The sequence below is a fragment of the Amphiura filiformis genome, chromosome 11 (assembly GCF_039555335.1).
Source record: "Amphiura filiformis chromosome 11, Afil_fr2py, whole genome shotgun sequence".
Lineage (NCBI taxonomy): Eukaryota > Metazoa > Echinodermata > Ophiuroidea > Amphilepidida > Amphiuridae > Amphiura > Amphiura filiformis.
Window position 1 is genome coordinate 64,635,111 of NC_092638.1, and position 15,419 is coordinate 64,650,529.

General features: G+C 34.8%; 2 protein-coding genes across 2 annotated transcripts in view; one reads left to right on the forward strand and one right to left on the reverse strand.

Annotated features, from left to right (window-relative positions):
• LOC140165150 (protein NipSnap homolog 2-like) overlaps nt 1-503 on the reverse strand; it is a 42,935-nt gene extending 42,432 nt beyond the window's left edge. The window contains 1 exon segment of the mRNA XM_072188591.1: nt 391-503. Within this exon segment, the coding sequence (XP_072044692.1) occupies nt 391-479 (89 nt within the window). The 5' untranslated portion in view covers nt 480-503.
• A 61-nt stretch (nt 504-564) lies between these two features.
• Nucleotides 565-15,419, forward strand: part of LOC140164085 (coiled-coil domain-containing protein 42 homolog) — a 33,078-nt gene continuing 18,223 nt past the window's right edge. Inside the window, exon 1 of the mRNA XM_072187338.1 lies at nt 565-720. Coding sequence (XP_072043439.1) covers nt 665-720 — 56 coding nt within the window. The 5' untranslated portion in view covers nt 565-664. The remainder of the gene's footprint in view (nt 721-15,419) is intronic.

Sequence of the window (15,419 nt, forward strand, 5' to 3'; positions counted from 1 at the left end):
TTTGGCCAAATTTGGAGAATCGGCGAATCACTGTCAACCCCTTGATAAAACCTTGTCCTGACCTTGGCTTGATCATGTTGATGCAAAAGTATAAAACCTTGATGCAAAAGACAATAATTTAGTCCTTATATAGTGAGGGTGGTTTAAAGGAAAAGATCGCCTAAAATACATTGAATAGTATAAAAAATAGTACAAGTATCATGACAATGGCATGAATTGAACTTGCACTTTGAACTGAAGTTGAAGTTTATAAATTCCAGAAATTCTGGCAGAATGATATTGATAATCATAACATTGAAAACACTACATGTTTTGTCACAGTTTGTTTTACTCTAGATATCTTTCTGACAACAAAACTAAATTGATCTTTTGCTTGAATATATGAATTACCTATTTATTGTTTGCAATTGGCTGACACATCCCTTATTTCGTAGAAAAAGACCTGAACGTTGCACCAACATTCTTCCTTGACAAGCCATTTCTGCAGAAGTTCAGCAGCTGTGACATTTGACCCCTGAGTGACCCATGTTGACCTGTCATACCGCCCTCTGGATAGTTGCTAAGCAGCGATTGAAGCTGTGAAATTTTCTGAACGTCGAGTGATTTTTGGACCCGTCAATTTCAAGTTATTTTTTGTTTTATTTGATACAAAACCAAATTCAAGATGTCTGTTAGTTTAGAAGAGTACTTCAGAACGACATTTGAGGACAAGCTCCTCGTGTAAGTAGTAGTTAATCAGGGTCAGATGATAAGCTTAAAATTAAAATTAAATAAAAAAATTTAAGCTTACCGTACATGCGTACAGTCATGACAGTCGTACTTCAAAATACTTTCTCATGACCAATCTCTAATTTTTTTCAGAATTGCTTTTACAAATTAAGCGTACTGTTAACTGTCCAGCGCATATTGTTTTCCACAAGGTCAAGGTCCTATGCAGAGACATGCAAAATTGCATGTTTTTCCCTGAATTTTTGAATACAGGACACTTCGCCCACAATGCACTTCGCCTACACGCCATTTCGCCTACGTGCCATCTCGCCCCCTAATTAGCTATTGCGGCAATGCAACGCAATGGCATCGTGGATGTATACGATCGATGCGCACAGGATGTGTGTGTATTCAGATCGTACTATCAATGATGTATTCATTAAATCGCCCCCATTGAATGAATGGACGAGAATATAGTGACCACGTCCTGTTGTAGTCTTGAGAATAGCCCGGTGTCGATACCGGTAGGTGATGATTGTTTTTGATGATGGTGCTGTGGTGATTTGAAGTTGAGAAGTATTGTTGTATTTCCCCCTCACCTAATTTGCGTTTCCGAAATAAGGAAAGTATAGTGTATCAAAATTTAATAGGCCTACGTTTCCTACGGTACCGTTTTTTTAATAGTCTTTTGGACTTTTGCATGTTTTTTTTATTGGGTAATTTGTAATATTCTTCTTTTATATTTCGCAATGTTTTTTTAGTGTTTGGCTTTGTTGTTGTTCTTGGTTCTTGCTATAGTTTGTTATGTTGTTTAATGTTTATTTGTTTTTCTTCATTTGGATTTATTAGAGCTTTGTCTGAGTGGGTTTTTGGTTATATTATGTTTTCAATTTAGTTTTTTCCCTTTAATTAGTGTATTGTTTATGCTTTTCTTTGTTTGGGATAGGTGCTTGTTTTTGTTACGTTTCTAGTTATATTTTGGCTCGTTTTGGTTTGGTAATATAATCCTTTTCTTTATTTTGTAATGTTTTGTAGCCTACTACATACTAATTTGGTACGATCGTATTGTTTTTTTTGTATATTATGCGTTTTTGTTTGTTTTATTTTGTCTGTATCAATTAATATTCTGTCTGTCTGTATTATGTACTGTTTCCTTTTGATTTTGTTTATTTGGTATTGTTTTCTGACATGTTTGGGGTTGGGCTTTTTTTTTTGTCCTATTTTTGTTTTTCCATTTTATGTTTTTCTTTAATTTTTTTAATATTTTTTTTACGTATGCTTTTCTTTGGTCTTGCTTTCTTTTGGATTTAGGCCTTTTTGTTCTATTTTTATGTTTGTTTTTCTACTTTTTGTTATGTGTTATGTTATTGTTTTGTTATGTGGTTCTACTTTAAAAAAAAAATTTTTAGTCACAATTTTGTTTTACTTTTATTCGCCTCTTTTATTTGGTCTGATTTTATGTTTTACTGCATGTGTTCTTAACTTCTTATTATTTATATTGCCACTTTTGGATGGATTTCCGTGGTTCCTGGTGGGTTGTGTTGTTGGCATCTGAGTCCGACTCATGGTAGGCCCTATCTGATCGGTATGGTTTGGGTCCAAGTTGGTCTTTTATAATTTTCCTTTAGCTCCCGTCCGATAATAATATGATCGGCGAGCTAATACACAGATTGTAGGCGCTGGAATGAAATAGCAATTTTCTTCGTTTTAAATTTACCTCATTTGTTTGGCTCGAAATTAAAAGGGGATAATGCGATCAGTACGAGCTATAGAGCTATCATCAGTGAAAACTATCATTTAAATAGGAAGCTATTTCTTATGCAAATCACACATTATTGAAGGACCACTTCGTATGAAATGGGAATGTTTTGTGTAAGAAAATAATGTAACAACAAAGAAAAGTAGTAATTACATAAATATAACATATTAATTATTGTCTTTCTCGTGTGCCCACGGACAAACAAAGTATAAAACGAATTTAAAAATATGCATTAATATTGTACTAGTCATATATTATAATGTTAGAGATGCTTTTGTATTTGTGTTGTGTATGTTGTTTTTTATTCTTTCTATCTTTTTTGCTCAAGTTATTTGTCTTTTGTCCTGTTTAATATAAATGCAATATGAATAATAATAAAAAAAGGACCACTTCATATAACTTCCAAATCTGGGAGTTTGATAAACCTAGATTTGGAAGATACGTAGGCCTATGTCATGTGCACTTTATTCATGCATGTCATATAATTTATACGGGTATTGAAACTTTATAAAACAAACTGATAATGATGATTTATATGTTTAAGCTAGTATTCTGTGAGTGTCGTACTCATGCAATGCTATTATTTAACCGTCTAAGCTTTTTGACAGTCGGACGAGTAGGGCTTTTTTTCTTTATAGTTACCAAACTAGGCTATGCTTAGCTCAGAATATATGATCACTACTAGTATCTCACATGGCGTAAGAAAGACCATGAAGACGAACTGGTGAAAGTTCCTTTTCGGGTGGGGCGGTTAGTGGACTTTCACTTTTTCTCTTTCTTGACTGGCGAGAACTACTCTTTGACCGTTCCTCATCAGGGATTTCCCTTTTAACAAAGGAGCACCTGCGCATATGATGTAGATAAACACCGTCAGCATGATCTGACTTGTTATACTTAATTGCTTTGGCTTCAAGTATTTAGCATGTATCCTATATACCGGTAATATATTTATTCAAATGCAAGTAAGGCTTTAGCTATTTTAGTCTAAGCTCAAACCAAAGTCAGAAAGTTTGAATTATTTATGTATATGACAGGACCATTGACAATACAATAACGTATCAAAGGGGAAAAAGAATTAGGCATATAGGCATCAAGAAAGAACAGGATTGAATAAAGAAAAATTAAGGACATAAGGAAAGAAAGACTTTGGCCTTATGCCTGAAGGAGGAAACCGGGTTTAACAATCTAATACGTTCGTTTATAGTTTGAACCATGTGATTACCGACGGAGTACAAAACAAGCATAATTGGACGGGAATTAAAGAGAAAAAATGATTATAATATAATGGTGCACTGAAATGACATGTGAAAGACTAAGCTAAAACTAAAAGACCTACGCATTTACAGCTGCAAGTATTACGTTTCTCTACGCAATATGTATATAGATGGTCGTCTCATGATGGAAGGGCCTTTTGATGACCAATGCTCAAAGTCTATTCGGGCCTTCCCGGAGTCCTTCTTTCTTAAATTTCTTGGTGACAAGCTTAAAGTCGAATCCTTCCCCTTATTTCTTAAGTTTCTCCTAGTATTAATTTAGTGTGCGAAACTGAACTGTCAAGAGCCGGGCCAAGAGATAAAACCATATAGTGTAGGCCTTGATCGTTTTACATAAAAACGTTTCAACCCTGATCATTCTGATTTTTGCTGAACCATGAAATGGTATCAGCCTATAAGAGTGAATGTTACTAGCTTACTTACTAGCTTACTAGCTTACTAAGTTACTAGCTTACTAACTGACTAACCATTTGGTCTGAAATGGACATAGGCCTATCTCTAAATGCCACGAAGGTATGACCCCATGAGTGGTGTCATATGAAAGAGAAAAACATAAAGAATATACCGGTAATAAAAATATTTCCAAATGTCGGAGGTCATCTAAGGGGTCACAGGGGTCAAAAAAGGTCATTTTAACTGAAAATGCTCCGATTGAGCTTAAATTTAAATGCAATGATCCTTGTGACATTCTAAACATGTTTAAAACATTAAAAAAATGTATTTAAGGTCATTAAGGGGTCATAAAGGGGTCAAAGGTCAAGTTTTCAAAATGATTTAAGTGAGCTGAAATTTAAATGCAATGATCCTTATGACATTCTTAACATGTTTTAAATATTTTAAAATTCATTTAAGGTCATTAAGGGGGTCGTACAGAGGTCAAAAGTCAAGTTTTCAAAATGCCAGCTTCTCACGATCAAGGTATATTAAAACGGCAATTAATAAAACAGTCTTATTAAAATTAATATTATCCTGCACAGTATTGCTGCTTGATCAGATCGTCACAGTCACTTTTTCCGCCTAACTTACCTCGTGCCCTTGCAAAGGGCACAGTTGCTCTAGTTTATTTTATATTCTTTACTTTTCCTCTTTCATTAACACCACTCGGGCGGTCATACCTTCGTAGCATTTCGAGATTATGTCCATTACAGACTCCGGGTGACAGTGGTATAGGCCTACCACAATATAGGCCTACTGACAAAGCCACATGGTTCAGCTATGGTGCGGTTATCGCTCTAGTTTGGTATTGTAATGTTTTAACATGTCCACTGAGTATACATTGGAATCAAATTCATTATGTTTGTAAGACATCGGAGCTACGAAAAAATTTCAAATAAATGGAAACATTTTGTGCAGTAAATGTGTTTATTGATATACTGAGCTGTGATTTAATTTGAAACTTCACGAAACTCGTTATTTTCCCCAGATTTGGAAGATGTAGGTTGTTTGGCTTTATATACAGGTATGATTCGTTTAGTTAAACTTCATATAACTCGTTATTTTTCCTAGATCCTGTTAACACGCGCACCGCGTCTTCTAGGTCTATCAAATACCATGCATGATTTCATTTTAAACTTCATATAAATCATTATTTTGCCCCGTATTTTGTCTGTTCATGTGCGCACCGTCTACGAACAGGTCTTCCCTATCTAGGCTTATCAAATACCCAGATTTGGAAGCTCGGATTACTCGGATGTCGTATACATACAATTAACACTTGACTAAAATAATTCCTTCCTTGATTCTATTATTATAATTATTATCTTTCTTTCATTTATCATGTGTATGGTCACATTTTTTAAGTTGGTACCCCATTGGTGCACATTTGGAAATTTGGTTGAAATCATCTCCTTTTGCACCTTTTTGGTTATATCTCAAATGTAGTTCAAGAAAAGTATGTAAACCCATACATTTCTGGAAAGCTTATGTTTCAAGGATTGCCAATACATTAGTTAGCATTTGAATATACAGGGTGATCGATAGGTAATATAGGGTGTAACAAAATAATTTCACACAAAAAGTTGAATAGTATTATGCCAGTCTCATCATTTCCCAGTATGTAGTAACTGAAATTCATTTTTATTTTAAGAAAGTACACAGTTTGCCCTTTCTAAAAATACAACATTTGTATCAATTGATTATCTGCACGATCACTGTACAGGGTGTGCAAAAAAGCGAACATAATATATTATGATAATATGTAATCCCACTGAAGTAGCTCAATATCCTAAGATTACTGACTAAAATCTCAGTTTTGATGCTGCATTATGATAGTTTGAAAACAGACTGTGCTCATATGACATGAAACTCTGACAAAATGATTGCTTATTATACAGGGTGTGCCAAATTTTACCATAGACTGTGTGAAATGCTATTCTTGAGTGGCCAAATTCCCAGCAGAAATGTTGACAGTTAAATCTACCACTTGAATTCTTGTTATATTTGCATTGCTTATAGTATTCAAGTCAATTCCACAGATTTCATGTGTATTACAAATGAATAGAACATTATAGGGTGTGTCAAAATTATACATTTACTGACTAAATATAGCTTGCATGTTATTTACGGCCTATATGTACAAAGCATGACGGCGATGTTCAAGTACACTTAACCTAAAGACAGAGAATCAAGAATGAATAGGCCTATTCATGTACATGACATGTACTACATGCAATTGTTGAATCACTTTCACCATCTAACAATGCTATCAATGTTTCATACAGGGTGATGATAATTGGCAAAAATGTGCTGTGTTGCGACATACATCTACTAATGAGAATGTGTACAATGTATTTGTACTTTTGACTTCATGAAAATCTTTCACTATAAAGTATAAGGAAATACTGCAGAATATATCTGTATGATCAGCATTGGACAACAAGAACTCATCTCTATTTTGAGTCAAAGTAACAGCACTGTAGAATGGATAAAGCTTGCATACAGTACAATTGCATAGTTTAGTTTCTTCCATTCTTTGACTAATTAGGAGTAATTAAGTGACAGCTATAATTAATTAAAGCCCCTGATTAATGGAAATGGTTGTGATTCTTTTGAAGAAATTAATATTCTTTCATTTAAGTTTTTGTTTGAATTCCTGTTATGCCTTAAAACATATTTTACAAAGAAAAAACTTGTAACACGCACAGTCACCCATAGGAAATGTGCATACCCTCACACCCACCACCCTCACACCCACCACATCCACCCCTGACTAATTAGAGTTAATTAGCTGCTGAAATTAATTGGTGTACAGGATCTATTTTTTGTTTGTGGTACTTTTAGACAAATAAATAGGCTCTCATTTAAGCCCAAATGTGCATCCCTGCTATGCTTAAAACATTTTTTATGAGGGAAACATTCAACACATGTCACCGAAAATGTGACAAATCCACCTTTTTGGGGGTACCAACTTAATATATGTGACCGTATACCTTCTTGTATATTATTCATATGCACATCATATTTCTTTACTGATTTCTAACAAACACCACCGTCAAACAAAACAAAAAATTCAAATTGGATTTATGCGCAATAAAAGTAACATTTTCAATTTCAGCGCTTGATTCTTCGAGATGTGTTCAGGAAGGGTGTGGTTGGAGTGTTGGGGTGGGTGTGTATGCGGGAGTGGACGGAGAGAGAACAAATAAACAAACCAAAGTCATTATAGAATTATAGGAGAAAGAAAACAAAACACAGATTCCAGATTCAGTTTTATGCGCATAAAAGTAACATTTTTCATTTTCGCTCATAAGGTATTTCGGGGCAAAATTGTGCAATAAATAGGAGTAGGATCCAAAAAGAGGTCTTTCGAGGGCAGTTGCTAACAAATGAGGCTTTTCGAGGGAAGACCCCCCCCCCCTAAAAAAAGAGTTCTTTCTGGGCCATATTCTAAAACTTAGGACTTTTCCACAAAATGATCTTGGGAGTTGGCCTTTTGCGTGAAAACAATAAGAAAATGATGGGTCTTTGGATGTGTAGGCCTATAAGGGAGCACGTTAATACTAATAATATTTGATTAAGAATAACCTCAAATTAAAATTTTACCGAAATCGTATTTAGTATTAATCAGTTTTGCAAACATTTGCAACTTTTTCTTCTTCGCGTGCCTCCGATAGGCCTACGTCGCAAGCACAAAACATGGCCCGTATAATTCTCGGGTCTTAATCAAACTGAGAGCATACTTGACCCGGGACTTGTCAAGCAATCGATCGCACATCAGTGTATGAGCATGACGCTGGGCCCGCCTTGTCAAGGAAGGTACATCGGTGTATTCTGGCATTTTTGCGTGCTTGGATCACGGTACCATTGATTGAACATAATCACACCCGGCGTTTTCGTGTGAGTGGTAGCTAATATCCGCCGTTAACACGCGGTGCAAAAATGGGACATAAGTCACTGCACAGCACCCCACAAAATATCTGAAAGCTGTATGCTGCTGGCGTTTGTTTTGCTAGTTGTGCGCATTTGTCTTTGAAAAATTTGGCAAATATTTTTTCCCCTTAATTGTTTTATTAGGCTATGTCAAAGAAGATCTTCTCTGATTTAATATATTTTATAGGTCTGCAAATATCTTTTATAGGACTGCAAGTTTTAAAAGTTTTGAACATTTCAAACTTTATTTTAAGTGAGTTTGAGCCGGTAAAATGAATGATTCGTAATTAAATAAAAATACACAAAACTCACAAGCGCTTTTTTTTTTTGGCCATATTATATAAATTATTAGGCCATACTGGCCATAATTAATTTAACACTAAAAAGTACAAACTTATATGAAGTAAGTAAACATAATTTGTAAAATAAAATAACACATATAATAGGGCCTAATTGATTCTTTTGTTCATGAAAACATACCTGTAAAAATAAAATACACGGGCCTAAGGATTTAACATAAAAATACATTTATAAGGCCTAAATTTTGGACATATTAAATTAATTATTGTTCGTGAAAATATAAGCTAATATCCCAGCAAACACAAAACGCTTTCGACATCATTCGCAAAAGGTTATAAAAGGTTGTCAGAAAACGTTTAAATGTCGGGTTATATAAAGGGTATATTAAGAGTATAAAACGTTTTCATAACCTTAAAAACATTTTTGATAATCTACTGCTCAGCAAACAAAAATGTTTTACGGACAACCTTTAAATGTCGGGTTATATAAAGGGTATAAAACGTTTTAATAACATTCCAAAAACATTATTGAAAACTTGACACAAAACATTCTAAACAGAATGTTATTTTGGGGTTGAAAAAATATTTTGCGAAAAATGTTTGCCCAAAATATTTTCAATAACGTTTTAAAAACGTTTTCATGACCTTTATAAAACCCGACATTTAAATGTTATTAAAAGGTTTTGAAAAAAACATTTTAAGAACATTTCTGTGTTTGCTGGGTTCAAATATTTTAACATAATGTTATTTAAGTATTGACACAATATTTGGCAAAAATGTTTGTAAAAATAGTTTACAATAACATTTTTTGAAAACATTTAAAAATATTGGTGTAGTGTGTTTTTATACAAAACGTTTTAAAACGTTATCATGGCCTTTATATAACCCGACATTTTAATGTTATTAAAACGTTTTTACCTAAACCAAAAGCCAAAATATAACTTATTTAAAACGTTTTTAAAACGTTTTTTGTGTTTACTGGGATAATGTAAAAAGTGATGCCGATGATGGGAAACTTGGAATCAACTTTCATTACCCTTATGATTTTGTATCATAATTCAATGGCTTTCCTTCGTCTTCGTGTAGGCCTGCGCATGGTACGGACTTACAAGCATTAAACATGTTTTAACACGGCCCGCAATTACAATTTTTTTGTTGTGCACACTACCAGTCCTCCAACACGCTGGCAAGTAAAGACTTCCGCGAAATCGCCGGGTATGACATGGGTAAATCAATGGCACTGTGACCGTAGCACGCAACGTATCCAGTATATTCCATTTCCCCGCCATTCCGTGGTTTGGCTGGCGGTGTGCAGGCACGCAGGGGACTTGTCAAGCAATCGCCGGCAGCAAATACCAGCTGTGTAAAAAGGGCTTAAACGCACAGCACAGGCCCTGCTCGCTGAAAATGGCCAAAAATTTATTTCAAACACTTTATCACGTTATCAAGTTATTAAAAGTAGGCTGAAAGTTTTAACAATCAATGGTATTAAGAAAATTAAGACTCTCATATTTTCCTTTTTAATTATCTTAATAAAAATTCCTGTATAACACACTTTAACACGAAGTTATCAAATTATTAAAAATGCATGTTGAAAAAATGCATACACATATTAAAATATTTAAAAATATTGTTATAGGCCTAATCACATCAGCGGTGTGTTAAAAACCGAACATAATCTACACCGGGACGCGGACGGTAGGGGCCTCAATTTAAAAAACCCCCCCCCCCCCCCCCCCACACACAAAATTTGTTGAATATTCCCGTGCATTCATTGGAACGAATCCTTGATCGTACAGTCTGCTACCAACACAAGAACACACGACCCTTCCTGTCACATCGATCGTCATGATACATCCACAACCGCCATTGCAATGCATTGCATTGCATAGGGGGCGAGATGGCACGTAGGCGAGATGCCGTGTAGGCGAAGTTGCGTGTGGGCGAGGTGTCCTGTTTCCGAATTTTTCCCTGAGGCTGAAATTGTAAAAATATTTGGGGAGTTATATACACTGCACTAGCGGGACACCCGCGCTACGCGCGGGTCCCCGCTAGGTGAGTAAATGGGAGTGTTCACTAAAACGGGAGGAATTACTGAACAGGTAGAATCATTGAAAAGGTAAATTTCATTTATCTGAGTCTGACCCTCGTTAAGCCTAAGTTTCCATTTTAGCTTCTTTCTTTCTTTTTAGTTTCTTCTACATGGGCCAATTTTGTTCCATTTTTAAAAAACTTTTTCTGCTAAGCTTGCAAATTTCCGTTACCATGTTTTTTATTTACTCAATCCGTTCCCATTATTTTCTAAATCTGTCCTTTCTTACATTTCCTGTTGACTTCATTTTTATTTGCTGCTTAGCTTGTGATTTCCCGTTTTCATGTTATTTATTTAGTTCTGTCCTCAGTTTAATAGCTTTTTTTATTTAAATCATCTAATTTTATTAGATTTTATTATTCTTTCCTTCTTTAGCCTATTTTATTCCCGTTTTCATTTTCTTACTGTGACTAACTATAGGCTAACCCACATACTACCTGTTTGTCCTCATTTTGTTTTCTTTTTTAATTACAGTATAGTAGGCCTACCTCTTCATGTTGTTTGTACTTTTTAACACACATCTTTCCCCGTATTTATTACGCCTACGTTCGGACGTTCACCCGTATTATCATTCATTGCTTGCGACTCTCGTCGTTTACGCAGCGACATGGCGTAGTGTTGCTGCGTTACCAAGCGCTATCGCTGCGCTTACGCCGAGCGGCTTGGCATTAGATACGCCCGTCGACGCGCATGCGGGCTAGCTTGACAACTGACTCCGCTTTTGTTTACCCAGCATAGCAACGTACCACATTTTCACTGATTTTGAGGCCAATTCTTGACCGTTTTCAACCAAATAAAGTTTAAACATCGTTCCCGTATATTCATCGATCTCGCGTATGAATTTGGCGACATTTGGATCGAAACTGACGGAGCCTTTATAGCATACATAGATACATAGATAGATAGATAGATAGATAGATACATACAACATTTCCCTATTTATAGTAAGATGCAGTAACGGGCGCACAGACTTTTTACCGGACTTTCTTACATTAGAGGATGTCTTGCAATAAACAGACATTATTAAATATTCGTAATTATTATTTCCCACCGTACCTTAATAAGTCCGGTGATTGAAGGAAGTCCTGTTATAACGACGTGAAAACTACCATGAGAGGACATTATCGAAGTATGCATTCGGCAGTGTGTAAATGGCCGCTGTTATTTTCACTCTGCGCAAGCGCAGATGGCTCATATTTAGATGACGTCACCACCATAATCGGTCGGAAAAAGCTTCCGACTTTGGATTTATGAATGAAATTTAGCAGCGGAGTTTCCGGAGTTTTCCGAATTATGCAAATACTCAACCTATGACCTTTTTACGTCAGAATATTAATAAGCATCATGGCGCCCACTGAAAAAAAAATCCGATGGGAATTGATTCAGTTTTCAACAAATTATGCTACTTTTTTGAGCAGCTTATCGATAAATAATCCCACGAATGTGAGCACGATATTTTGAAAATGTATGCAGTGGAATGTGGTTAAAAAAATGACTTATAAATTTTGCTTGGGAGTCGGGAAATTAACTGTAGTAAAATTTGACCCCTCATTTGTTGGAAATTCTTTCTTGGAACAAATAAAATATATTTTGTTTGAAATTTAAGTCAAATAAAAAATTGTTTATATTACGTTGCTAAATACCGAACCTATTGCATTGTTCGAATTGTCTATGGATATTTCAATGGAAAACAAGAAATAGCAAAATATCAGTAACATCCCAGTTTGCCGTAACCCCCCATGGTCGACCTAGGGGTTCTTTTCACGCTGAACACGATGACGCTATTCACGACATGCGATACTCAATCGTTTAGCCCGAAGAGCATGTTAAAAACATAATGTCTCATTATGACAGGATTTCCGATATTGCAGGACAGCAAAGTCCGGTTGGTAAAAGAATTCCCGTTATTGCGGGACAAGTAAGTATGTCTCGTAAAAACTCTGTGCGCCCGTACTGACATGTATAAAATTGGATCGATTAAGGGGTTTTTTTAGCCCATATTTATTGGTGGAGCTATGAGTTTTAAAATATTGGACGAGACATAGTCGAATAATAAATATTGGGCATAAAGCATCCAATTTATTGTTTATGTTTTGGATTCAATATTTTCACACACTTTGTCTTTGACTCATTTTAGCTTTAGAGGTTCATTCATCATGTTCATATATTTTCATGACTAAACGGTTGTTTATGCCCGAGGGGCCGCTTTACCCCGTTCATACATACCAGAACATTTTGTGATTCTTATTTCATCAAAATAATAACAAAAAATTACAAGTAACATAACGTCACCCTCATAACAAAACTGCCTAAGTCATCACATTCACAGAGTCAGAGATGTATTCCACAAGTTAATGAAGAATGCGGCTGGAAATTTGATTAATTAATTATGGGTTTATTACTCAGAAAATCAAAATTGCAAATGAGAAACATGTAAGAATGACGAAAGGCAGTTTTGTTATAGGGTGACGATAATTAAAAAACATGATTTTCCTTCATTTTCCCTACCTGGCGATCTCGCATGCGGCATCAGGGACACCGGACATAAACGCTGTTTATGCCCGGCTCGAGACCAATCACGCGCGCTGTTATATAGCGTGTATGTATGAACAAAACAATATTACTTTTGCATCAAGGTTTACTTTTGAATCAAGGTTAAACAGTTAATTGCCAAACACTTTGATAAATGAGGGAACTTATGGGTTAAAAAACAAGGTGAAAACAACTTTTTGAAAACAAGTGAAAACGACTACTCAGCTAGGAAGTTTTTGTCTCAAGAAACAATTTAAAAATTACCGGAAAAGCAAGAAACATACCTTCATAAAATCAGCATCCCTTCCGTCACATTAAAAGATGATCAGATGAGTGGAAAGTAAGCCAGGGATTTTCGGGCGGGCTCGCAGGTACCCGCCGAAATTACATTACCCGGCAGGAAATACCCTGCCTGGTGCCCCAAATTCAAAAAAAAAAAAAAAAAAAAAAAAAAAAAATGATTTTTTTTTTTTTTTTTTAAATTATTTTTTCGGTTTTGTAGTCTCCTTGGACATAGACCTAAATGCTAGGATCATTCATGGTTGACCTAAAAAAAAAAAATAAAAAAATTCAAGATGTTTTGTATTTTTAATATGAAAATTGATATTTTGTATGAATGTCATACTCTATTAATGATTTCAAAATGCATTCAAATTCAATGCATTTTGAAATCATAGAGTATGACATGAATACAAATTATCAATTTTCATATTAAAATACAAAACATCTTGAATTTTTTTTTTTTTTTTTAGGTCAACCATGAATGATCCTAGCATCTAAATCTAGGTCCAGGACACTACAAAAACCAAAAAAAAAATTAATTAAAAAATTTTTTTTGCAATTTGGTACCCGGTTACCCGCCCAAAAAAAATGCGCCGGGCACAAAATTACCCGAAAATCACACCCCTAGTGGAAAGTGGCAAAGAATTTGTGAAAGAAGGATTTTTTAAAGAAAAATACATTGTGTTTTTCGAGAAATTTGCCATCTTGAATAAATGCAAAATTGCGCCATGCAGCAAAATACATGTACTGTAAAACATGCGTGAAAATGTTTGATACCCGAGCGTAAATCACCGTCAAAACAAGCGTACATCAAGCGCTCATGCTACGCGAATCTTTTGGAGTTTGCATCACCAGGTTTGTACTCAGCTCTTTTTCATCAAAAATTGAGATAAAAACATAGATTTTAGAACAAAATAAAGCTTGTTCGACAAAATAAAGGTGTGTTTGTGTTGCTAATAATTATAAGAACATGTTTAACCTTGATGCGAAATTTGTATTTGATAAATTCATAGTTTTAACCTTATATAGCTCGGGTGGTCTAAAAGAAAAGATCACCCCCAATATGGCCCAAACCCAGGGTGTTAGCCAGGATTCAGAAACTGCCTGTCCAAAATTTTTGGGGTCCAACTCCAATATCGATTATGTGTCAAACTGAATCACAAGCAATTTGTTTCAAAGTATACCGAATTCGGCAGGGCAGGTCTGCATAAGTCCTATATTTTTATCTCCATTTGATGCATAACTATACACCACTATTGCTTTAGAAAGAAAAGAAAAAACATTTTAATTTATCTTAAGTACAGAAAACCAGAGAAGATGAGAAGCTGCTATATATTGTGTTAAATGCAGATCTGGAAAACTAATTCCCCTTGGCCTTGTTGACTATATATCTCCCCAATTCTTACAATCCAGGGGTTCATTGAACAAGTCATTGCACTTCAACGCAATTTTATTTGGGTCAAGCTAGTTTTACAAAAAAATTACAGTTTGTTATCCTTAATATGCAAACCACTAATGTTTACCTCTTCATCTAGCACATATTATAAATGCATGGAAAACCAATGCATGTATAATAATGTGTTAGATGAAGAGGTAAACATTAGTTAGTGGTTTCCATATTAAAGATAACAAACTGTAATTTTTTTGTAATTTTTTTCCAATTTTTTTCAAATTAACTGTGAATGATCCTAGCACTTCAGAATATATGTCTAGTGGTTCTCCAAAGTCAACAAAAAGTTTGACATGTTTTTTTTTTAAATATTTTTTTTTCTGAATTTTTAACTTTGTATTGTGCATCATATCAGTGTCCTATCAGTCACGTAGGCCTTGTTATAAAGCCAAAAAATCACTTCAACGAATGATCGTTATGTACAAAAGTATAGGAAACTGCATTTTTAAAAGCACATTTTCTATGTGAAGGAAGCATATTTTTCAAACTTATAAAAACAGGTCCCAGAATGTTTTTTCACACTTTTTTAAAAGGTTGTACATCAAATATGTGTTGAAATTGTTGCTAGATATGGAGTAGAAAGTGTATAAAAAGCCTAGGGCTTCATCTTGTTCTTTATTGTTGGTTTTTCTATAAAATGTGTACATCCATATCA